A 24,846-nucleotide genomic window follows, 5' to 3' on the forward strand; every position below is an offset into this window, starting at 1 on the left:
AAAATCCCACAGGAAACTTTTCTTAACCCCTGTTAACGCTAGTCCCTTCCCTCTCTTAATTATTTTCTATTTATCCTATGTACAACTTGGTTGTGTATATTTGATTGCATGTTATCTTCCCATTAGGCTGCAAGCTCCTTGAGGACCGACTGTCTTTTACCTCTTTTTATGTCTCCCACGCATAGTTGGTACATAGTAGACACTTAGTAAATATTTATTAACATACTGACTGAAATAAGAATGATGTTTTGGGACAAATTAGCATTCATTATTTATTAACTAGTGTATGAGACAGAGGCTCAGAAATCTGCTACCACAGAGGAAATGGAGGCAGTGTGTCCAGAGGAGAGAAAATGGAGGTGGTGGTGGTGGAGGGAGAAGAGGAAAGTTAATGCTGAAGGGGAGTTGTTAGGATAGACTTGACTCGACTCAATGGGAAGCAAGATTCTTGAGGTGTTTCCTGATGACTGGGGAATCCCAGGATCCCTTAGAAAACATATGATCCTTTTTATCAACCAATTTGATGCAAGGGGGGTAGTGGGAGGCTAAAGCCATGCCTTTGATAGGAACACTAAGGATGGACTTTCCTTTGTCGGCCATGGCCTTCTTAGGTTGAACCATCTTTCGAGGGATCAAGGGGCCCAGGCCTTTGAGCAGAGATTTCTTTTGGTCTTGGAGGTCCCTCTTCATCTTTTGAAACTCCAAAGTCTGGATTCTTTCCCTTTCCTGCCTGGACTCCTCCTCCATCAGGAGCTTCCAGTCCTGAAGCTTTTCCCGGATCCAGGGATCTTTCTTGGATAGGGTAATGAATATTTTTTCCAGCTATTAAAAAAATATCGTAAGAGCCAGGGGCTGGTTCACTCCAGGCACAGACTCTTTCTGGCCTGGAGTGGAGAGTAAGCTCGGAGAATAGTATGGCCCATTTTCAGGAGGCCAGGTCAAGGAGTCTTTGCTCCTCCTTCCTCTCCAACTCTCAAAGAACTAGGGTTTTGAGCAGGGAGAAGGAGGGTAGACAATTGAGGACCATGAAGCAGTAAGAGTCCTACACCAGAACTCAAGTTCGGCTATGACATTAATGAGCAGGATGACCTTGAGCAAGCCGTTCCTCTTGTTTGGGCCTCAGTTTCCCTATATGTGAATGAGGTTGAGCTAGCTGACTTCTAACCATTTTATAATAATAATTATAACAGCAAAAACATCAACATATATTTGCTTTAAGGTTTTACAAAGCGCTCTACATATATTACCTCATTTGAGCCTCGCAATCACTATGAAAGGGAAGTGCCATTATTATACCCATTTTACAGATGAGGAAACTGAGTCTGAGAGAGGTTAAAGGACTTCAGAAATACACAGGTAGTAAGTGTCTTAGGCAATATTCAAACTCAAATCTTCCTGACTTCAAGTCCAGTGCTTTCCACCATGACACCTAGCTACCTCAATTCAATTCAACAAAATTTTATTAATCACCTACTTCGTGCCAAGCATTTTGCCCGGTGTCAGAAATTCTGATGAAAAAGAAACCAATCACCATCCTCAAGGGCCTTATGCTCTTTTATATTCTATTTGTCGGCCACCCACTCTCTGCAGGACCTTACACTCGACCCCATGAGACCCCACGGCTGGACAAGAGTGTGTAGATGCATGACCTGCATGTGTGAAGCATGAAAGTAACAGTATAAGATGATACCACCTGTATCATTATGCAGGGCATACATTATAAGAATATCTCCCTCCTCCAAACTCATTTCTGACTGGGGTAATAAGGGGAGGCTTCATGTAAGAGGTGATGTTTGAGCTAGGCCTTGAGGCCTTTGAATAGGGAGAGAGTAGTAGGGAAGGAATTCCATGAAGCATGAACCATGGATATAGAACTATGAAGCATGTACCATGATCTGACTAGGAGGTTGGGAAGCAGATAGATCTGGCTTAAATGAAAGGACTGCGTAGGGAAGTTCTAGAAAACTAAGATGGGGGCAGTAGGTTGGGGTTGGGCTTTTGAACGCCAGGCTGTGGAACGTGGATTTCACTGAGCAGGTGACAGGGAAGCTTTTGGAACAGTGGGGTCTGTCAGCAGTAGGGATGATGGGAGTGGGGTGGGGAGTATGGCACAGAAGGAGAGGGTGGGAGGAAAGGGACCACTCACCTCTTTTCTTACCAATGGACTCGTTTCCAGGTCCAGCATGTCCATGAGGAAATAGAACATGCGTGAGCTGCAAATGCCCAGAACACCCTGGTAGGAGGCAAAGGTAAAAGATCCTAGGTATCCAGCCCTGGGAAGTGGTACCAAGTATAGTCTTTTGATGCCTCCCCCCACATCCCACCACTTGTCTGGGTCTTATGGGGGTGATACAGAGGAAACCCACTGAAGTTCAAGGTGACATTGCTGAACTTCCCTGCTAGTCTCATGGTAGGCTGATCTGGGATTGTGCAGCTGGTGTCTGGGCTGAAGGAGTCAAGGCTTCATGGCCTGTGGCCCTTTCACTATTCCTTGCCCTACTCAGACTTAGGCCACACGACCGGTGCCTGAGCAAAGTCTTCCATGTCTGAGCCCTCAGGAATGGGCACTCCATTACTATAGATTCTCAGCAGTGTTGTGTACTCTCCCATTCCTTCTTCCCTGCTTTCCTCTCCAGCTTATCTTAACCCACCATGCCTTCCCTTCCTGTCTTTTTCCCTTCCTTCTCATCACCTAACTGGTGAGGACTTATGGGTGGAGTGCCCAATACACGGTAGGTGCCTAATAAATGCTGCTGACTGATTGACAATAGGGGTAGGAAGGAAGAAATCAATTTAGTTGGCCTTACAATGGAAATGACAGCCTCGTGACGTACCAAGGCACTGGCGTCATTAAGCTGCCTGGGTAGAAAGGAATAGAGGGAAGGGTCATTGGGAGAGGAAAGGAAGGAAGAAGAGAAGGATCAGTCCTCCATTAACCAGTGCTCTCTTTGCCCAAGTAGTGGGGCCGTTCTAATTCGCTGTCTGATTGACCATGACTGGCACACAGTGATCACTTAGTAGATGCTTGTTGGCTGACTGACTTTATACCTCGTACCTCTCAGGCTAAAGAGAAAGGGTTGGGAAAACGATTGTGGGCTGATGAACTCTTAGCTGTTCTAATTGTGGTGGAGAATAATCTGAGCAAGGGCAGTGAGGTGGCGCAGTGGATAGAGCTCTGGCCTTGGAGTCAGGAAAACCTGAATTCAAATCTGGCCTCAGACATTTGACTAGCTGTGTGACCCCTGGGGCAAGTCACTTAACCCTGATTGCCTCACCAGAAAGTGAAAAAAAAAAAGAATCTGAGCTATATTTACCAAAACAGGCATAATAAATAGGTCTGTGGACTGACTGGGGAGTCCACTGGCCCATTTATTATGCCTGTTTTGCTGATAAATCATATTATCTACCACATAAGCAAGGAAGCAAGGTTAAGACAATGCCTGGGACTTGAGAAATCTTCCATCACATCTACAGTGATCACCCCAGAACTTTCATTTCCAACCCCGATTTCCCCAAATATTCCACTTTCATGTCTTGATTTCCTTCTGTCATCCCATTCTCATCTTCACCCCCATTATCTCAAATGGGATATTTGTAAAAAGCACATAGAACAGTGACCAACACATGGTAGGCACTATATAAATGTTCATTTCCTCCCCTTTCTCCATGCCAATTCTCATCACTCCCATCCAATTCCCCTACTTCCCATCCTACCCTTCATCTCATTTCCCACTTATTCTCACCCTGCTCCATTCTCCCCATCCTACCTCCACTCCATTATTCAAACCTGCTCATATTTCCAACTTCATTCCATCTCTACCTCATCTTATTGTCCCTACTATCACCTGATCCCCTCATCCCATCCCTCACTTTTCCTCCCTACTTTTCTACCTCATCCATTCCTTCCTGCCCATCTGTTCTCCTATCTTTCATCTCATCCCTTATCTCATGACACCGACCCTTATCATATACCACCCTCCCCTGTTCTTCATTCCATCCCACACTCTTCACCTCATTGCTTCTCCATCTCATCATAATCCCACTACTTTCATAAGACCTCTGGCTCTATCCCTCTCTACCCCCTCTTCTATACAATAATATATTTAAAGCTGAAAAGGATCTTTGAAGCCACTCAGTCCAACTTCCTCCTTTAAGGTGGGAAACTGAGGTCCAGAAAAATTACAAGTGACTTATCCAGGGTTATGCAGCTAGAAAATGTCTGAGGAAGTATACAAACCCAAATCTTCTGGACATTTTAAGTCTCTTTCCTTCACTTTCTGCTCCCTTGGGGGAAACACTTATGGGCACCACACCTCCTCCGCTTTGGGACAGTTCCCTTCCAGTGTACATCACTTCATTCCTCATCCTCCAATCTCCCACCCTATTCCATCCTTCTCCTTTCATTCCAGCCCTACCCTTAGTCTCATCCAGTACCCTCTGCCCTTGTATCCCAGGATCCCCAGATGAGGGAAAGGATATTTCCCGAAAACCAAACTCCCCACTCTCTACTGGGGCAATGAAAGCAAGAGATTAACTTCTGGTCTCACATTGCCCTCCACCTCCCAATAGCAGGCAGGGCTCCTTTCCCCTTGGAGTCGACAGTTCCTACAGGCCCAGTGAGGGCCTTTCTTCCCTCCACCCCCATTCTTAGTTCCCAAGTTCCTCACGACTCCACAATGTTCAGCATCATCGGCTTCATTTTTAGCACCTCCACCATTTCTGCCACAGCTTCTCTCACTTCCTGGGGGTCAGGAGAGATGGGAGTAAGAAGGGAGAGGGTGGCATGAAAGGAGAGATTGACAAGAAGAGAGAGAAGAGGGGGGAATGGGGGAAAGGGAACTCACTTGTAAGGGATCATTGTGAACCTTGAACCTGAGTAGCTCAAAAAAGTCCTTCTCCATCCCCAAATTCTGAATCTTCTCTAGCCCAATAATCTTAAGCAGTTTGATGGCTTCTAACCGGTGCTGAGGATGGAAGAGAAATGGAGGAAAATGTGTGGGGTGGGCATACCTCATGGGTTTGGGGCTTGTTAGAAGGGGCAATGAATTTCCTGGATAAGATGTGGGGAAAAGGGAAGAGTGGGCTCCTAGCAAATTCTCTCTCCTCCCTCCCCACCCTACCCCACCACCCTTGCCCTGCCTAGTTCTGTCGGGAACACAGTGGCTGTCAGGGACAATTCCCACCTTGGCCACACAAGAGTTCCGTATTTGCTCCATGGCAGCCCGGAGGACAGGCAGGGTGTGTACATTCATTAGCTTCACTAGCACCATCAATGCCTAGGGTGGTTAAAAGATTAAGGGAGAATGGGAAACAGAGTGGGAGTGAGAGTGAGGTGTACCCAAGGGGTTTGGGGAAGTGAATTGGGAGAACTGAGTGGAAAAGGATGGGAAGAAGAGCCTGGAGGACCTTGGCCAACATAGATCAGAGACAGATGGAGTTGGGAATGGTAGGACAAAACCAAGAAGGCTTTGGGAACCAAAAGACAGTTTCAGAGGAGGGAAAGGGGAAGGTGCAAATCATTGTGTGATTCAGAAGTGGAAGGGACCTCAGTGATCCTCTTGTTCAATACCCCCCCTCCTCTCATATACCAGCTCCAACACATACATAGTTTGTGGATAAGAAAACAGGCCTACAAAGTCTTAATGATGACTTGCCCAAGGCTCCACAGGGAAGTAAATATGAGAGCTGGGATTCAAAGCCAGCTTGTCTGACTCCAAATCCAGTGTGCTCTTCCCAGTACCAAGGCTGCCTTCTCCGGAGAAGGAACAAAACTGGGTGGTGAATCAGGGTGGGGTGGGGTTGTTGTTAAAGGAGGAAGGGGGGCAATGAGCACTCCTTAATCTCAGGGGCTCAGTGTGAACACACGTACTCACACGCTAAATATACACACATCAGACACATGTTCTCTGATGTTGCAATCAACTCAACAATGGGAAAATCTAGAGCTCATTTAGCTCCTTGCCCTGGTCTCTCAGACCACTGCCCCATTTCCCTTCTCCTCTATCTCCCCTATTGGACTCTCACCTCCTTGTGGGCAGAAACTGGGTTTTTTTTTTTGGCTTTTTTTTTGTATCCCCAGCACTTAGCACAGTGCCTGACACACAGTAGGTGCTTAATAAATGTTTACTGATTGATTTCCCACTGGAAGACACAGCCAGAAGGGGCCAGGGCTTGTGTTGGCCTTCTTGGACAAAGGAAGGGCTACCTTGGTTGTGATGGAAGATTCCTCAGCCCAGCCTCCATGCCTTGCACCCCATACCTTTTTCTTTCTCTTCATTTCTCCTTGGGTCAGGCACTGGAGCAGAAAGTCGCGTGCTATGGAATTTTCAGGGTCAAGGAAGCTCAGGCACAGAGCTGCTTCCAGAGCCACATTGTCCATAGGGCTCTTCCCCTTCACCAGCAACTTCAGGACCCTGGTCAGCGAGCTCTTGGCCCCTATAGGCTCCCTCTGGGGAGGAGTGTAGGCATGTGAATGAGAAAGTATGAGATGTTTTTCCTGTTACCCTGCCGCCTGACCCCTACTATAGCTTGACTTAGTGCTCTCTTTCTCTGCATGTATCTCGACCCATATACAATCTTCTCCAAATTCTTATGCACTTTTATGTGAACACCTTGGCTTCTCACTCAAGTACTGAGTCATCTGTGGTCAGATTAAGAGCTACCTGAGAAACAGGGGTTGTTTCTCTCTTCCTATCTGGGAATTTCAGTACCTTGGAGTGCTCCTTGTATCTCCCTGGGGCTGGGAGATAGAATACTTAGAACACTCCTTCCCTATCCTTATAGAGCTTCCAAACTAAGAATATTTGAGTGAGGTGGTACAATTTTTAGAGCACTGGGCTTGGATTCAGGAAGAACTAAGTTCAATTCCAACCTCAAGCAATTATTAGCTATGTGGCCCTGGCAAGTCACTTAACATCTGTTAACTACAGAGTGACGAGGATAGGGGCACCTACTTCCCAGGGTTGATGTGAGGATCAAATGAGATATTTGTAAAAAACACTTAGTACAGTGTCTGGCACATAGTAGGAACTTAATAAATGTTTCTTCCCTTTCTCCATCTTTCTCTTAGGACAGGTGACTACCTTATCTCTTTCTTTTGTGTTCCCTCGCAGCAACCTTCAAGAAATGTTAATTTACAGATGAGTGAATCTGAGAAGCCAGACTCTGCCTGAATGTGATACCTTCATTATTTCCTAGGTTATATTCTCACTACCACCTACCTTACTCTCTCCTCCCCTCAGATTGGCTTTCCCCTATTCTCTTGTTTCTACCAATTGCTTTATTCTCTTTCCTTCTTCTGGCCCCACCTTGCACCCAGTGAATTTTGTCAAACCCTCCCCTTCCCCAATTACCTTGTTTTTGGCGAGCATGATCCAGGCATTGAGGGCCATATGAAGTCCCACCAGGGTGTCCATCCTCCGACTAAGGGAGCATCCCTTTAGTTGTTCAATGAGAGACAGGACCACATGTTTATGCAGGCAGCCTAGACAAGAGAGGCTTTAGGTAAGAGGCAGAGCCCAGGGGAACATTGTCCTCCAAGGTCCCTTCCCTCCACTCTATCCCCTGTTCAGGCACTCATTGGAACCATGCTCTCTCAACCACTCTCCCTCACAATTCGCCTCAGTTACATCATCTGCAAAATGGGAATAACAATAACACCTACCTTCCGGAGTTGTTGAATGATAATATATGTACAATATTCTATGTGAGAATATTATAGTCTCTTCCCACCTTCCCCCATAGAGAGAGGACCTACTTACCTAGAAGAGCAAGGGTTCTGCTGGATTCATACCTCACTCTCTCAGGACCTACCTGGGCCTGTTAGGAGTTAGGGAGTTGGGGGTCAGCAACCTCTCCCACTCCTTTGTCCCCTGGTATTTCTACACCCACTCAAGGGAGTAAAGCAATAGGGCCATGAGCAAAACACTTATTTGTGTCTCTTCATCACCCTATACTGTAGGGCTCCTGAGAAGGCATTCCCGAGTCCTCACTTCATTCTACTTGACTTAAGGAGACTGACCTCCCTTCTCCCTCTTGCTTTCCCACCCAGGGTGGCCCATGCCTATGGCCAGTTACAAACTTGCCACTATCTCAGAAGGGCCCACATGTCCCCATATGCTGTTTTTCTCACAGTCCAAGGCTGATTTTCCTCTTCAACTTACCGAGGCCCAGAGTGCTTCTATGATAAACGTCTTGCTGATTCTCAGTTTCCCCAAGGCCTGGAGGATCCACAAAAAAGGTTAGGCCTCAGTCCTCACCAAGATGGGGAATGCTTCACCATGGTCCCTCATGACCCATGTAAGGGTGGTGGTTGGGTGTGGAGGGGAAAGGCAAATAAAAAAGGAATGTGCTTTGGGGTTTGGGGGGGAGTTAGGGATAAGATTGATCCATGATTATTCTGGACACAACTGGGATTTAGAATTTGAATTTTCCCCACCCGCCTCTGTCATTGGGGCCTTCATATCCCCTCACCTGAGCTGCATAGACCTGTTCAGCCTCCACGGGAGAACTCAGGCTGTGGGTGAGGTCCTGCCAACCCAAGGACACAGAAAGGAATTCAGAGGGTGAGGAGTGACATGAGGTCCAGGAGGCATGTTCACAGGGCTACTCTCCCCAGATCCAGGAGAAGAATTGGGGAATGTGTGGAACTCCTTTGCAGCCCCTCCTCCTCCTGTCAGGCTTATTACCCACCTTTAGCCTCTGCCACTTCAAGGGATGTATAAGGCGGTCCTCAAACACTTGGATCTTTTGTGTTGAGAATTTAACTCTCTGTTTTTTGAATGTTACAGGACCTGGCTGGGCAAATGGGATGGGTAGTCCTGCCTCCCTTTCTCCAGTCTCCCCTGTCATTCCTATATTCCAAAAATCATGGCCCCTCCTCACCCCCCTTCCCCAGAGACCTTATTTTACTAGAGGTCAGGGAAACAATCATGGTGGGAAAGATTCAAAGTGAATTCTCTAAGAGTAAGAGAGTTGGTTGAATTTAGCCTCGAGTCTCACTCTTCCTTGACATTATTCATTATCCTAGTGGTTTTTTCTGTTCATGGTTGGCTGGATGGTTTAGAGTGACCATTTTCCCAGTTAGCCTCTCCACCCAAGTGATCTCCTCCCTCTTGTCTGTTTTTCCTTCCTTCTAAGGTTGTGCAGAAGGTGCTTCCGTTGTGGATTTAGATGTCTTGGAGGGTAGAAGGAGCTGGGTCAAGTGGCATGGTTGACCCCTGCCTATACCCACTGCCTTGCCCAAACCCTTGATTAGGGATACTGTGCCTGCTTCGTCAATTGTTATCTTACTCCCAGTCCTTGTGTGGAACCTTCAGTTCTGGTACCATGCAGATAGCTGGGTATCTCATTACATGGCTGGAGTTCTTGGGCTTCCTGGGGGTTGACTTTCTCCATATGAAGGGGGACGGTGGGAATATTGCTGACACCAGCTGGTGAACATATGTATAAGAATTATAATCCAGTAGCTAGCATTTACATAACTTTAAGTGTTGAAAAGCACTTTACATATATTACTTCATTTTGGTCCAATCCAATAAATATTTATAAAGTGCCTACTATGTGCCAGGCACTGTGCTCATCATAACTCTGGGAGGTTTGGTTCTCACAATAATTCTGGGAGGTGGGTGCTATTATTACCCATGATTTTACAGATGAGGAAACTGAAGCCGAGAAAGGGATGCCCAGGGTCACATAAGCAGGGTCTGAGGCAGGATTCAAATTCAGGTCTTCCTGACTCTAAGTCTAACACTTTGTCCATTGTATCACCTAGCACTCTCCTGAATTGAGTGATAGGTAGTACAACATTAGTAACCCCATTTTACAGATACAGTCTAAGTGACTTACCTAAGGTCACACAGCTAGTAAGGGAAAGAAATAGAACCATATCTTGCGATTTCCAGTATGTATCTTAGGCTTCCTGCTAGGAACTTCAAGCTAGGGAGAAAATTAGGGTGTTTTCCCCTCTCTCAGGTTGGATACCCAGAGTCTAGGTAGGAAAGCAGGCTCAATTTCCACAGGTACCACATCTGAGGAAGAAGAGTAGCCTTCAGCTCCCTAGCCATCTGGGGATCTCAAAGCACTCTGTCAATCATCATGTGGTCAGCAATGAGGGACAGCTGCGTCTTCTCTTTACCTGTACTTGTGCCTTTAATGTATTACTCTTTTCTTCTAGTGATCTCAAAGCACCATTAAAGGGCTTATGATTTCATAGAATCCCAGAATTTCAGGGTGGAAAAGGTCCTTAGAGGTCCTTAGTTCAATGCCTATGTGATCCAGAAGATGCTGTACAATACCATGGACAAGGCAGCTGGTCTTAGCCTGAACTCCTCCAGGCTCTCTTACTTGGGACAGCTTCAATTGTTCATTTGTTTTTTCATCAAGTTTAGCTTTCTTACTTCCCCCCCCATGCTCTTAGCTCTGGCTTCTGGCCCCAATCACAAGTCAAGTCACTGAGCATTTTTTTTTGGGGGGTGAGGCAATTGGGGTTAAGTGACTTGCCCAGAGTCACATAGCTAGTATTATATGTCTGAGGCCAGATTTGAACTCAGGTCCTCCTGACTCCAAGGCCAGTGCTTTGTCCACTGAGCCACCTAGCTGCCCCAATTGAACATTTATTAAGCACCTTCAATGTGTCACACATTATGCTAAGGACAAGTTCACTTGAAGTTAAACTTTCTTATCCCATTGAGTCTTCTCAAGGCTAAACATTCTCATTTTCTTCCAGTAGAATGTAAACTCCTTCAGAGCAAGAAGTTCTATTTTCAGAATCTAGAACAATGCCTTGCAAATTGTAGACACTTAATAAATGCTCATTGAATTTTCGTTAACTGATCTTTATATGGCAGAACGGTGAAAGGGCAATGGGACTGGGGAGAGAGAAAGACACTGAGGGAAGATGAGGATTGGACAGACAAATCTAACATCCAGTTGAATGACCCTTGGCTAATGAAGGCCGTTCCCTCCCACAGCCAGCTGTAAACCTCAAGTTGAGGCTATGGGCTCTCTGGCACCCAGAGAGAATGCTGGGATTGTCTGCAACTGCTACTGAGAAGAGATGGGCAGGCTGTGAACATTCTTGCCTCTTCAGAGCCAGGACTCTGGATATGAGACAAAGATTTAGCCCCACAGAGCAGCAGAATTCAGGTTCATACCTGGTGACAGGAAGGGATTCTGTGGTTGTAATCAGTAACATTGTGTTGAGCTATAGGGGCAAGAGCAGGAAAGAGGCATGATGGGGAGGAAACCCAAGGGAGAGAGAGCTACTGTGCTAAGTAGTGAGGTAGGATTCCAGTGCAAACTGGGAATTGAAGAGACAAGCCTAGCCTCACATGTTGGGGGGGGGAGTAAGGGGAGGGATGTGTGTGAGGAGAGTAAGGAGTCAGAGTAGAAAGGGGGAGGAACCATCCTGGGGCCAGGTACCTGGCAGTAGGGGAGTGGGAGTAGGAGGGAGGAACCCTACTGGGGCCAGATATCTGGCAGTAGGAGGAGTGGGGGGGGAGGAAACCATCCTGGGGTCAGATATCTGGCAGTAGGGGAGTGGGAGTAGGGGGGAGGAACCCTACTGGGGCCAGATATCTGGCATTTGAGGGAGTGGGGTGGGATGTAGGGGTGGGGGTGGGGAGGAACTGTCTTGCGGCCAGGTATCTGGCTGTAGGGGATGGCCTGGGGAAATACAGTCTCTTTTCTCAGCAGTGTTGAACTTACACTAGGGATTCAGCATCTTCCCTTCTCACCTCTCCCTCTCTGCCCCCATCAGCTCAGAAGTTTGGGCAGGGATATGAGCCTTTTCCTCCTCAAGTCTCATTCCCCAATCCTTAGACCTGACTAATGCATGGCTTACCTTTGCTTTTTTCCTCATCTTCCTGGGATTTCCATGTGAGTTCAGGGATACTGGTGGATGGCAGAGGCAACTTCTCCATGTACATATTTGAACTATGCATGTCTCCTGTCTCTAAAGCTGTGAGGAGGAACCTGGAAATAGGATGGCACCAGGAAAGGTGGCAGAAGATGATGTAAGGTGGTGAGTGTCAGATGTCCTCAAGGGGACTATGGAAAACTACTCAAGAAGGAGGTAGCCAGGAAAATCCATGGTTGAACCATTCCCTGGTAGGGAAACATTAAGATCACCGAATTCTGGATGGAGAATCTTCAGGATGCTGAGCAACAGGTCCCACCCTCGGTAAACAGAAGCTCTAGGGTTCTTTGTCCCAGGCTCAGTCCTTGCCCCTGTATTACTCTTCTACCCTTAGGAGATGAGATATTCTTCATCTCAAAAACAAAGTCTTTTTTAACTTGCTTTATATCCTGGTACAGCATAAGCTGAGGGGCAGGAGGGGGAGGAGGAGAGATAGAGACAGAGACAGACAGAGACAGAGAGACAGAGACAGAGAGACAGAGGGACAGAGAGAAAGAGACAGAGACAGAAAGAGAGAGACAGAGGAGGGAGAGATAGAGACAGAGACAGAGTAAGAGAGATAGAGATAGAGATAGAGTTAGAGAGGGTCAGAGAGAGACCAAGAGACTGAGAGAGAGAGAGAGAGAGAGAGAGAGAGAGAGAGAGAGAGAGTCAGATGAGGAGAGGAGAGAGAGAAAAAGAGACAGAGATAGGGACAGAGACAGGAAAAACATTGCTAAACAATTCTCAACCGAAAGGTCTTGGATCTTTGCAAACTCCAGCAAACTTCCTTAGAACAAAGGAATCAGGGACTGAGAAAGTCAGATCCTGCCCTGAAAATCTCAATTTTGGTAGAATCCTAGGGAAGAAAAAGTTCAGGGGATCAGAATTCCATTTAGGAAGCCACCTTCCCACCATATGATACTGGGTAAGGGAGGTGGGGGTGCTTTCTACGGATACTCCCCTGTCAACAGCTCAGATTTTCCTGATTCCAGACCCAAAGTGTCCTGATTCTATCTACTACTTTACCTAGCTGCCTAGCTATTGGGGACAAGGAAAGGGAAGAAGAGTATAAGAGGGAGAATAGAGTTGGGGAAGGAACAGTCACAAGAAAAACTTTATCTTTGAAGTGTGGATCATAAAGGAAAAATTAGAGAAGTGAAAGAACCAGAGACTGGGAGAAGGAGGAGTGGGAGGGGTGTAACAGACTATTTCTGTGATAGATCATTGTGATTATTTAGTTTTTACAAAGGGATATTTATTTTGAAGATAGAAAGTAAAGAAATGTAAACCCTTCCCCCAACACCTGGGTGGGTGGGGGGAACAATTTCTTCCATATCACTTCACTTTTTGGGCAGATTGGGCTCAGACTTAATGCACTGGTGTCAGGAAGTTCACAGCCAAAAGAGGCACTGTTATTAGATGAGTCCTTGTCTCAGTCATTTCTGGGCTGCATACTGAAATTCAGACTGCTCCTCTCTTCTCATCTCTGGGTCTCAAAGTAGGGTTGGGTGGCTGCAAATCTGAACATGGAATCTATTCTCAAACCTCTTAGTGGCTTATTCCCCTGATTTTTCAAAACTTAAGGTCATAATCTCTACTCTCCTCCACTTAAAATGAAAGAACCGATGGAGACTAGATAATTTAAATAATTGGTCTGTCAAAGATCAGAACTAACACAGAATTACATTAAAGAAAGTGACAATGAGAGAACATATCAAAACTTTTGGGATGTGGCTAAAGAAGTCTTTAGGAGAGAGTTTATATCTTTAAATACTTTCATCAACAAAAGAAAGAACAAATAAATGAATTGGATATGCATAAAAAAAACCCCAACCAAACACAAAAATTAGGACGGCTAGGTGATGCACTGGATAGAGCATTGGGCCTGAAGCCAGGAAGACTCATCTTCCTGAGTTCAAATCCAGCCTCAGACACTTGCTAGGTGTGTGACTCTGGGCAAGTCACTTCACCCTGTTTGCCTCAGTTTCCTCATCTGTCAAATGAGCGGAAGAAGGAAATGGCAAACTACTCTAGTATCTTTGCCAAGAAAACCCCAAATGGAATCACAAAGAGTTGGACATGACTTAGACTAAACAATAGAAAATACAAAAATAGAAATTCTGAAAATCAAAGAAGACATAGAATTGGAAACAGAAAACTCATTGAAGTTATAATTAAAACCAGGAGTAGATCTTTTGAAAAAGAAACAAACACCCCCCAACTAATAGAATAGATAAATTTTTAGATAACCTGTTATAAAAGAGAAAACCAATTTTGTTTTTATGAGGCAATTGGGGTCACCTAGCTGCCCTGAAAAGCAACTTGTTAAAACTAAAAGAGAATTTATAACAAAAGAAAATAAAGAAAATTATTAGAAAATATTTTGCTTAATTACATGCCAATAATACTCATAAATGAAATGGATAATTACAAAAATATGAAGTATCTAGACTAGTAGAATAAGAAATGGATAACTTAACCCAATCTCAGAAAAAAAGTAATGGAACAGCAATCTTAAAGGAGCTTCTAAAGAAAAAAAAAGGCCCAGATGAATTTTTGAAGTTAATTCTATCAACCATTCAAAAAACAATTAATTGAATTTCATATATATTATTTGTGAAAATGAGAAAGAAAGGATTGTGCCAAACTCCTTTTATGACAAATATGGTTCTAATACCTTAAACCAAAGAGGCAGCTAGGTGGCTCATGAATAGAGCACTGGGCCGGGAGTCAGGAAGACCTGAGTTCAAATCTGTCCTTGGGCGTTACCAGCTGTGTGATACTGGGTAAGTCACTTAATCTCTGTTTACCTTAATGCACTGGAGAAGGAAAGGGTAAACCACATCCGTATCCCCTATGGACAGTATATCGTCCACAGGATTACAAAGAGTTGGACGTGACTGAACAACAACAAAGAGAGATAAAGTAGAGAAAAAAAGTTAGAGCAATATTTTGAGTGAATATTGAGACAAAAATATAGTAGCAAAGAAGCTATCATAGCATATTTAAAATATTATGCACTATGACTAAGTCAGATTTGTACCAGGAATGCAGGGTTGGTTTAGTATTGAAAAACCATAACAGCCCATATTAATAAAAATAATAAAATAGGATAACATACCTAGATGCAGAGGGGGCTTTGGACAAAATACAATATTTCTTTATGTAAAAACGGGTATAAATGGACTCATGCTGAATGTTGTAATCTAAATAGCATTTTTGAACAAAGGTGGAGGGGATTCTTTCTCAGGCCTGGGTTAGACTGGATGGCTTCTGAAATGCCTTTCCAATGATGAGATTCTATGAGATCCAATATGCCTTCAGCAAGGAATGACCAGCACATAGCAAGCATGTACTGTCAGGACCTAGTATCTCAAACTGAGGTGGTGGACCCACTAGGGTACCCCCAACTTTAACAAAGCCTGTGAGTTAACAGGGAACAGCCTTAATGCCCACAAATTCATAGCTTAACACACACTTACATCCCATCATCAGAACTTCCATTTGTTTACAATTAAAATAAGCAAGATATGACCCCCTGCCCCCCTGCCCCTCCTTTGGTGTTTTGGTGATGGAGGGCAGAGCAGGGAGGCAGTTTTACACCAAGACAAGCTTTGTAACCATTACAGCCATTCAAAAATGGGATGGACGGACTTAGGAGGCAGTAATTCCCTTCACTGGAGGTCTTCAAGTGGAGGCTGAATGATCATTTGTTGGAGACCTTAAATCAATCAACCGACAAGTGTTTATTAATCACTTACCCTGTGCTTAGACACTGTGCTAAATGCTGGGGGATAGGCTAGGGATTAGACCTATGATTTCACTGGTATGGGGAGCTCCCTCTGCTAACCTCTACTAACAAAGAGCTACACTTTCTCTCTAATTTAGAGAGCTGTCTAGGGTGCTGAGAGGTTAAATGATTTTCCCGGGGTCACAGGGTATCTCAGAGGTGAAAATTGAACCCGGAGTTTCCTGGCTTTAAGGAAACTCTTGAAACTGTGGTAAGTCAGTCTCTCTGTCTAGTAAAAGACATCCTTGTTCAGATGCTACTTGGCCTCCAGGATTAATCCTTTCCACCCCCATGATTCCATAATCCCATTATCACTTCCTATTGACTGGGGCAGCGCAAGTGAAATCATGGTGCCATAATAGCCTGGCTAGGGAAGATAGAGGCAGTGTTTGTCACATCCTACCACTAGGTGGCAGGAAGTTATGTGTTAAGAACATCACATAGATTGTGGGAAGAGCTAGACAGTTGGGTGAAGACATGAGTGCTATATATAGGCAAAGAAATGAACTGTGAGTAACATAGCACAGGCTAATTTCCATGGCAGATTGGTATTCAATTAAAAAAAAGAAACGGATTGGGACATCACAATGAACCAGGTCCTAAGTGAATACAGGTCATTGGTGCAGTAGTAACCATGGATGGATCATGGGTTTGTACCCTTAAAAGCTGAAAGACATACCATAGTCCAACCCACTTATTTTACAGAGAAGGAAACTGAGGCTCAGAGAATCAGTTAGTCAGTCAACAAATATTTGTTAAGTGTTTCTTAGGTACCGACAGCTATGCTCAGCACTGGGGATACAAAGAAAGGCAAAAACCCAGACAAGTTAAGGGGCTTGCCCGGGATCCCCCACTCACTAGGATAGCAGAGATAAGACTCGAACCTAGGTCCAGTGATTCTTTCATATGGTTGCTTAGGCTATCCACGCTGGGTCTAAGAGTTAAGCAGAAAAGCCAGGAATACGTGACTGAGATGAGCTGAAGAAACAGAGGCAAGCTATGATCAGGTTCTGGGGAAACAGATCAACTACTCATGAACTTCTGAGGGCATGGGAAAGTAAGTCACACAATGACCTGTTACACGGCATGGCTCTCTTTTAATGGTGAGTTGGTTTATGGCAGCCACATTACTGTTTGTCTTTCAAAGAGGACACCTCACCAGCTTGCTCACAGAACTTGTTTCTGAATTGAATTGTTAAATATACCCCCTGTGTATCTTTCAGTTTTCACTCGTGAGTTATTTGCTGGAGGTGATCTGTGTATTCTATCAATGGGTATTTTATTTATGTGTTTAGAAGTTCCCGACAGTTCTCTCCTAATGTTTCCTGCATTATGGTATTAAGGTTTTTTGTCCTGTTCTTTTGGTCCTTAGATTATTTTCTATGTATCTTATAATCCAGAGCAGTGTTTGCTTGCATGGTGAACTTACTTTCTTTTAATGTTATTTTAAAAACATTTTTACTTTTCTTCTTCTAGATTGAACTTCACTTCTGTATATTTGCACTCTTACTTTTGGTTCTTTGGTGAGACTTGTCATTGAAGATTTGAATTTTTCTATTCTGTCCATTATTTTTGTTGTGTAGGCCATAGGTCCTGAACTCATAATTTTAGTTTCTCTTTTGAAACACTCAGGAATAGCATGCTGTTGTTCCATGTTTTCCTCACATTCCACAGGGTCCTCTGTCTCATCAAGTGCTGGATCACTTTCCTTTTTTTTTTTTTAAATATTTATTCATAGATGTCTGAACTTGTTTACTAGATCTTGGAGGCCATATTTCTTTCAGTTAATGTCTTCCCTGTTGATTTATCTGTTTCTGTTCAGTCTTTGAGTTTTCTTCTTCTTGAGTAATTTTTTTTCTTCTTCTTTGGTAATTTCAGTTTCCCCCCCTGCCCAAGTTTTCCCTTTGCTCACTTTCTGACTCCTTTCCTTCATATAGTGGTTTCCTTTGGGTCTGGATTTGGGTCTGAAAAGCTTTTCAGGATCCTCCTACATTGAGTAATTTATAGTTAACTAACCTAGGTCTCTTTCCCAAGTGACTTTTCAGTGGTCAGAACTGGTCCCATGTGGAAGCTGTGCTTTTCGTCTCAGGCTTAGTAGAGTGTTTCACAGTCGTCCCTGTCCCAGTGTCCTGTCCTGCTCCCTCTGTTTCTCAGTTCTCTGACCTGGCACTGTCTGTTCAGAGTTGCTGCCCTGGTGCCATGGGGTTGTCTGTCCCTGACAGGCTTTTGCACTTCAAGGGCTATGGCCATACTGGCTGGCTGTTAAAGCAGAGCAAGGTTCTGCAAACTGGAGCTGGGGTCTGTCTCTGTGGCACTGGAAAGAGGGGAGACTGAGTGGGAGGATGGGTTTTGTTGTAAGCTTTATTGGATCCTTGGGTCTGCTAGTGCAGTCTTACTGCCAGTAGCATGGGAGGTAGTGACTTGGGTTCATGGGCTTTGTATTTTTTTTTAAACCTTTTGGATTCTGGGTGTCCTAGACCATAGAGACAGCTGAAATTGCTTTATCTATGGCTCATAATTTATTTTGGAGAGATTTGAGAGGTCATAGAGATTAGAGAAAATGTTTGGTTTTCCGTTTTGTTGCTTACATGACCCAGAAAATGTCAGTAAGAACTAAAACCACTACCACTCCTCCTAAGATGACTTCCTGACCTTGAAGCTTCAGTTTGGTGGGAGTAAAGTGATAGGGAATGCATACCAAAAGCACTGTGTGGGGTTGCCCAACCACCTGGTTTGATTTTCTGGATTAAAACCCTTCCAGTGGATAAGACTCGGCAGGTTCCCTTCTTGTTGTCTGGAGTCCAGCATGGCCTTATATTCATGCCTTCTTCCTTCCTTTCAACTTGGTTTGGTGGTGAAAGAGGGGTTGTGGGTTGGAGGGTTAAGATATAGTTATATGTCATAGATCAGGCATTGGTGAAAAATACCATGAATGTGGAACAAGTCAACAAGCACTTTATTAAGCACTTTCTATGAGAGCTCAAGCAGTAGCTAGATGATGCAGTGGATGGAGCACCAGGCTTGGAATCAGGAAGACTCACCTTCCTAAGTTCAAATCTAGCCTCAGACATTTACTAGCTGTGTGACCCTGGGCAAGTCACTTAACTCTGTTTGCCTCAGTTTCTCATCTGTCAAATGAGCTGGAGAAGGAAATGGCAAATTGCTCCAGTATCTTTGCCAAGAAAACCCTAACATGGGATCAGGAAGATTCAGACATGACTAAAACAACTGAACAATGAGAGTTTAAAGGGCAAGACTATAGATTTTACAACCTAGGGTGACAATGAGATTCTGATGGAGTAATACTCCAGCATCTTCCAAGGATGAGCAGAGCAGTGATTCCAGGTTAGGGGTCTGTATCTGATTGCCTAACTGCAGGGTCTCCTCAGTGGTCTGATGCCAGTGGACTGCCAGTTTGTATTTGGCCTTACCTGATTGCTGTGTGGCCTTGAGTTTTTCCTGGATGGTTGACAGCTCTCTGGGGTTTTCATCTATTGTGGAGACTGGAGTTTGTGATGTGAGGATTGGGGAGATCTGAGGGGGTAGAAATCATTTCACTTAGTCAAGAATGTTCTGGCTGGATGAGAAGATCAAGCTAGAACCTGAAAGTTTATAGCTACATGATTCCCTTCATTTTGATGGAATGAGATGTAACTATAAAACATGACCTGAGGGTGTGTGCTTGGGGCATTCATTCTGATGAGATCCAGGGAGCTCACTCTGGTAAACTTTGGTGAGGTGGATTTTTATTTGTTAGGTGATGAACAAACTGCATTCTCAAAGCAAGAGATGACCTAGTTGTTGTATGGGAAACAGGATCTGACAGATTATAGAGTTGAAAGATAATGAGGTCATAGGTTTAGAGCTGGAAAGGACCTTAGAGGCTTTTTAATCTAATCCACCCCACCCTCATTTGCAGATTACGAAATTGAGGCCAAGAGAGGTGGAATTACTTACTCAGGGTCACCCAGATTGTTAAGTAGCAAATCTGAGAGTCAAACTTGAGTCTTCTAACTCCGAATCCAGTGTTCTTTAGACTATATCAGAACTTTGAGAGATTAGAACTGAAAGGGGCTTTAGAGATCACCCAGTCTAATCACTTCATTTTATGTACGAGGCCCCCAGGTGTAAAGCCACTTGCTCAAGATTATATAATTAGGATGCAGCAGACCTAAATCCTCTGACTTAAAGATTCCAATTCCATCTTCTTTCCACTGATTCTACTTTCCTGGTCCATCTCTGGCTATTATCAAGGGAGGCATAAAACTGGAGAGATGTATACCACCATCCTAGCAGATGTCCAAATCAAAGTGGGATTCCCTACAGAAGGTGAGATCCCTCTGGTACTCCTGTTGTGATTGACATTGTGCTAGATATGTCAAACCTTGAAGACCTGCAGAATCTCCCAAATGAGATTCATAATTATTCAAAATAGTTCAGCCCCAACATCTACACAGGAAAAACAAAATGGATTGTGGATGCTTATTGTTCAGATTATGCTATGGGATTGGATGGGCAACTGTAAAACTGGTCCCTCAGTACATGTGTCTTGGACAGACACTGGGCATGGTTGATGAGCTTGGCCCAGAATTAAATAGGAGGAAGAGAGTAGGTCAGATTGCCTTTGGAAAGTTGTACAAGGCTTTTAATGACTGCTCTCTGAAAAAAAAGTTCATCTTTTTATTTAAGTAAACAACAGTAATCTTCTGGAGCTGTTTTATGGCTATTAGTTATGGAATACCATAGTAAATGAAGAATAAATTTGAGGGTCTTATATGATGGGCATTCATAGGCTCTGTTATCAATAAAGTATTATATAAGAACAGTATCATGATATGTGACCAGAAGAGAAGGTAGGGTGGTCATGAAGGGAGATTGAAGAGAAGATGGATGGACCATCCATTGCTCTCCATTAAGTATCAAGAGGTCTAGGGGCAGTCCCCAGTTTGTTGGGTGGAAGATTTACAGGATGACATGAACAATAATTTCACATGAGAAGAAGGAGTGGATTGGTTTTGAGATGCATCATTGGAAGGGGGTACCTATACTGATGAGACCACAGGTCTTTTTTCATGTTTAAGCAAAACCATCATTCTTGGATTCAGGCACCCATGAAAGATGGCATCCATAAACTCCTGCAAAATAGTGAGGGTATTATGTAGACCAAAGGGCATCATGATATTCCATATTGTACATACTGGATCTGAAATGCAATCTTCCATTTGTCTCCCTCCCAGATCTGGACCATATTGTAAAAGCATCTTTCAGGTCCAGTTTTGTAAAGATGGCAGCCTGACACAACTGGAACAGCAAGTCTGAAAGCTCTAGGCATGAGAACTAGTCTTGGGCAGCGATTGTACTGAACATTGTGTCCGCGTGGCACAGGTGAAGCTTGCTGTTCTTTTTTCCATTAATAGCACTGCAATGTAAACGAGGCGGGGAGCATAAATAGCTAGATTAATCCTTGAGGTGAAATGATGTTGAGGAAATCCCAGAGGGAAAAGTTTTCTCATTTGGTCAGGTAATATGTATACCCACACTCAAGATCAACATCTCTAGAATTAGATGGATTGTAAAGTTGGGCAGCTGGTAGAATAAGGGAGGGCAGCTCTCAGCTTTTGTGGCACTGAATATATTCCCCAAATTCTCGTAATTGCTTTCCCTACTCAGAACAGAACCCATACCTTCTCTCTACTAGACTCTGCTTCTGGGTACCTAGACTCTGAGAGCTGGGCTTTTACCTTACCTTGCCAGGGTCCAGTCTTCCATATAATTTCCTGCTCCCTCCACTCCGTGCTGCCATATATGTACTCCTCTCCCTTCAGCTTTCCCTTCACATGTTGTCTTCTCTCATTAGAATGGAAGCTTCTTGAGTTTAGGCCTTTTCTTGCTTTTGTGTATTCATATCTACAATGTAGCACAGTAGGAATTTATTAGAATATATTGTCTGGAATAGAGTAAACAATTGATAACTGCTCTATTGATCTGTCTATCTAGCATCTGTTTACCTTCTATGTATGCATATATATGTCTATCATTATTGGAGACTCCAAGACCTTCCTTGGTCAGGTAGCTGGATGTAAAATGGAGTGTCCTATGGCAGTGCTGAGTATAGCAGAAAGATCAGAGCTCTACCCTAGGGGCTCTATATGATTTCAGGGTTGTGGAAGGCCAGGTAGCATACCCCTAAGACTACAGAGAATGGAGGAACTGAGTCACGTCCAATGTGAGCAGATCTTGGCCAGGCACTCTAAAGGTTATGTGTTTTATGTTCCTGAATAACCTTGAGGCAACCGCCAAGACTTTTTCCTGAAGCTTGCTGTGAGATTCAGGAGTTCAAGGTCCATAGGCCAAATGGACACTCAGTTGCCTGCACATTGAAGGATGGGTACTAGGAAGAGGGTGGTGTTGTTGGTGGTCTTCCTACTGGAGAACCCAGCCATTCCTATGCTTCTGATCCCTCCTTCTTTCTTTCCATATGTCTTAGATGAGTCCTTGGCCAGTCAGCTTGAATATAGACATACACACTTCTGTGTCTGCTTTGCTGGGTTTAGCTAGGGTCAGGCCTCTGTAGCCAAATCAATCTCCTTGAGTAATGTAGTCAGGTACAAGCAGAAGCAGGAAGGTGGGGGCAGTGATTGATACAGTTCTGATCGTGAGTAGAGGAGGAACCCTCAATTCAGAGACATTGCTGGACCTGGATATCCTGAAGGGATAGCTCCAAGCTTCTCCATGAAATAACTGCTTATGGCTAGCTTGTTCCCCATCAGGTCATGCTGAATTGCTGGGATGGAGATGATATGGTCTAGTATTGAACTTTGTCCCTGTCTCTGCTGCCTGATTTTCCAACTGGCAGCTTCTTTTCCAAGGGGGTGCTGTTGAAGGCTTATCAGAATACCTTTGAGAATTAAGAAGCTCCCAGTAGGTGCCAGTAGGGGCTACAGTCTATATGGAGTGGTCTGATGAAGCTCCAGTTTAGGAGGAAGTCTACCTTTTAGTTAGTTAAGGCTCTTGAAAGCTGTAGACTCATAGATAGCCAGATCTAGAGAAAGGAAGACCTGGGGGTGGGCAGAGAGAGTGTTTCTGCTCACCTGACAAACTTGTCTGATGACTCATCGATGAAGGATTAGCAGCCCTCCATGCTTGCTTATAGAGAGGTTGATCTCCATTAGTTAAAACAGCCACTGAAGCTGGGGGCATGAGTGGCATTTTCCTTGATCACTTGACAGAGTCGCTGTCATAGAGTGGTGTTCTCCAGTTGCCAGGCCTCATTGATGGGATGGCGTGTGGGGGATCTTTCCATGGCCTTGCATATTGTTGGATGCCTTTGGCCACTGGCTGGGAATGGGATGTAGCTCGCCCGTGTTCTGTGGTGGTTGTTGGGCGATTCAAGAGCAAGGAAGGAATTCTAGAAGCCATGGATTGTCCAATGCTATGAAGAATCAAGGGTTGCCATGGGGAACAATAGAGATGGGAGACTGCTACCGCAGGACACCATGAGCTGAAAGGGCTTCCAAAGGAGCTAGAGGGTGGGGCTGGCCCCTCTAGGGCCCCAACTCATAGAATCTTGGTTGGAAGGGACCTTGGTGGCCATCTGTTCTAACCCTTGCCTGACCAAGAACTCTAACTACAATAACCACCAGTAATTGGCCATCTACCCTTTGCATGGAGATCTCCATTGTGGGGAAAGCCATTATCTTCTGAGAGTTACTTAGGAATATCTAATTTCATACCATTTGATTCAGGCCAGCATTTTGCTGAGATCTTTTTGGATCCTGACTCTGCCACCTGAGAACTCTTTAAGAATGTAATCTGTGCCTTTATCCAAGTCATTGACAACAATATTGAAAACAGAAGGCCAAAGACATCCCTGGGGCACTCACCTGAGACCTTCTTCTGAGGTGACACTGAAGCATTCATGAATGTGGTTTGGGTCCAGTTATTCAACTAGTCCTATGTTGGTCTGATTGTGCTATCATCTAGACCAAGGATTCTTAACCTGGGGTTAAGATTTAAAAAAAAAACATATTTTCAGTGAGTAGAGCACTGATTCTGGAGTCAGAGGACCTGAGTTCAAATCCAACTTCAGATGCTTAGTATCTGTGTGACTCTGGATAAGTCACCTACTCCTGATTGCTTACCCCCTCAAAAAATTAAAAAAAATTTTTGATAACTGTATTTCAGTTTAATTGTTTCCTTAGTAACTCTATGTTTTATTTTTATTTCTATGCTTTTCTACTCTTTTTAATTTCTGTTGTATTTCTATGCTTTATTTTGTACTATGGGGGCCTGAGCCTAGCTAAACCCAGCAAAGCAGACACATGATTCTGAGAAATGATCTTTAGACTTCACTAGACTATTGCTAAAGAGATCCAGTGTGCAAAAGAGATTGACCATATCTTTCCATCTTGTCTGTAAAAAAGGCATGAGGAATTTTGTTATTCCTAGGTTTGAATCTCCTAGATTGTGTTATCTGGTAAAGGCTGACAGCTCTCTCCATAGTAGCAAGTCCTGGGAGAGGTGTTATGTCTATATGGTGCACCTCTTGGGGTCTATAGATAGGGTTTTCATGATTTCTGAATTTGGTCAGCCCTTATGGGCTTTTCCTTCTCCCACACCCAAGAAAACTGCCATTTTACATGAAGAAAAATGTAAAATTCAGTTTTCAGGGAAAAAAAAACCCCAACCAACCAGGTTTCAGTCTTAGGCTGTTACAACAGAGTTGAGCAGGCTTTGCCAAACTCTAGGTCTATGGCATATTCCTCTGCAATGATGGAGGGAATAAGCATTTACATAGCATCTACTGTGTAGTAGACACAGGTATACAATATATATTATATATAAATATATGTACACACATGTAATACATATATAATACAAATATTATTTCATTTGATCCTCACAATAGTCCTATGAAATAGATGCACTTATTGCTCTCATTTTTACAACTGAGGAAACTGAGGCAAACAGAGGTTAAGTGACTTGCCTAGGGTCACATAGCTAGTAAGTGTCTATTTAATGAGCTTCCAGATGACTGTAAATGAATCTACACATCCCCATCTCAGCTCGTGGTTAGAAGGATGCATTCAGTGTTTTTAAATCTTTTCTCAAAAGACTTTTTTTTTTGCCCTTTTAAGCAATTGGGGTTAAGTGACCT

At 44.1% G+C, this 24,846-nt stretch overlaps 1 protein-coding gene across 3 annotated transcripts; it reads right to left on the reverse strand.

The window, feature by feature from the left end:
• Positions 1-257: 257 nt before the first annotated feature.
• HEATR9 (HEAT repeat containing 9) lies at positions 258-23,069 on the reverse strand. Of its 3 annotated transcripts, none has more exons than XM_078154840.1 (15): positions 19,121-19,196; positions 14,710-15,620; positions 11,843-11,973; positions 9,292-9,431; positions 8,473-8,529; positions 8,163-8,219; positions 7,761-7,818; positions 7,353-7,483; positions 6,260-6,448; positions 5,184-5,276; positions 4,845-4,964; positions 4,668-4,741; positions 2,808-2,859; positions 2,147-2,233; positions 258-822 (listed from the first exon to the last, which is right to left on the reverse strand). In XM_078154840.1, the coding sequence occupies exons 2-15, from the start codon at positions 14,742-14,744 to the stop codon at positions 430-432; spliced, it is 1,617 nt and encodes a 538-aa protein (XP_078010966.1). In that variant the 5' UTR covers positions 14,745-15,620; positions 19,121-19,196; the 3' UTR covers positions 258-429. The 3 variants fall into 3 exon arrangements, with proteins under 3 accessions (XP_078010966.1, XP_078010965.1, XP_078010964.1); XM_078154839.1 differs by lacking the exon at positions 258-822 and adding an exon at positions 1,486-1,649; XM_078154838.1 differs by lacking the exons at positions 258-822; positions 11,843-11,973; positions 14,710-15,620 and adding exons at positions 21,436-21,596; positions 22,781-23,069 and having other exon boundaries at positions 1,670-2,233; positions 19,121-19,223.
• Between the last annotated feature and the right edge of the window lie 1,777 nt (positions 23,070-24,846).

The sequence above is a fragment of the Phascolarctos cinereus genome, unplaced genomic scaffold (assembly GCF_003287225.1).
Source record: "Phascolarctos cinereus isolate Bilbo 61053 unplaced genomic scaffold, phaCin_HiC Scaffold_5;HRSCAF=322, whole genome shotgun sequence".
NCBI classification, from domain to species: Eukaryota; Metazoa; Chordata; class Mammalia; order Diprotodontia; family Phascolarctidae; genus Phascolarctos; species Phascolarctos cinereus.

Excerpts from the sequence above, each read along its gene's own strand:
- HEATR9 (XM_078154840.1), bottom strand. The coding sequence starts at position 14,744 with ATGTGGTTTACCCTTTCCTTCTCCAGTGCATTAAG. Across the intron at positions 11,974-14,709 it reads TCCTTCTCCAGTGCATTAAG|GTTCCTCCTCACAGCTTTAG; the intron begins GTAAACAGAGAT and ends TCCTATTTCCAG. Across the intron at positions 7,484-7,760 it reads CAGAACCCTTGCTCTTCTAG|GCTGCCTGCATAAACATGTG; the intron begins GTAAGTAGGTCC and ends TCTCTTGTCTAG.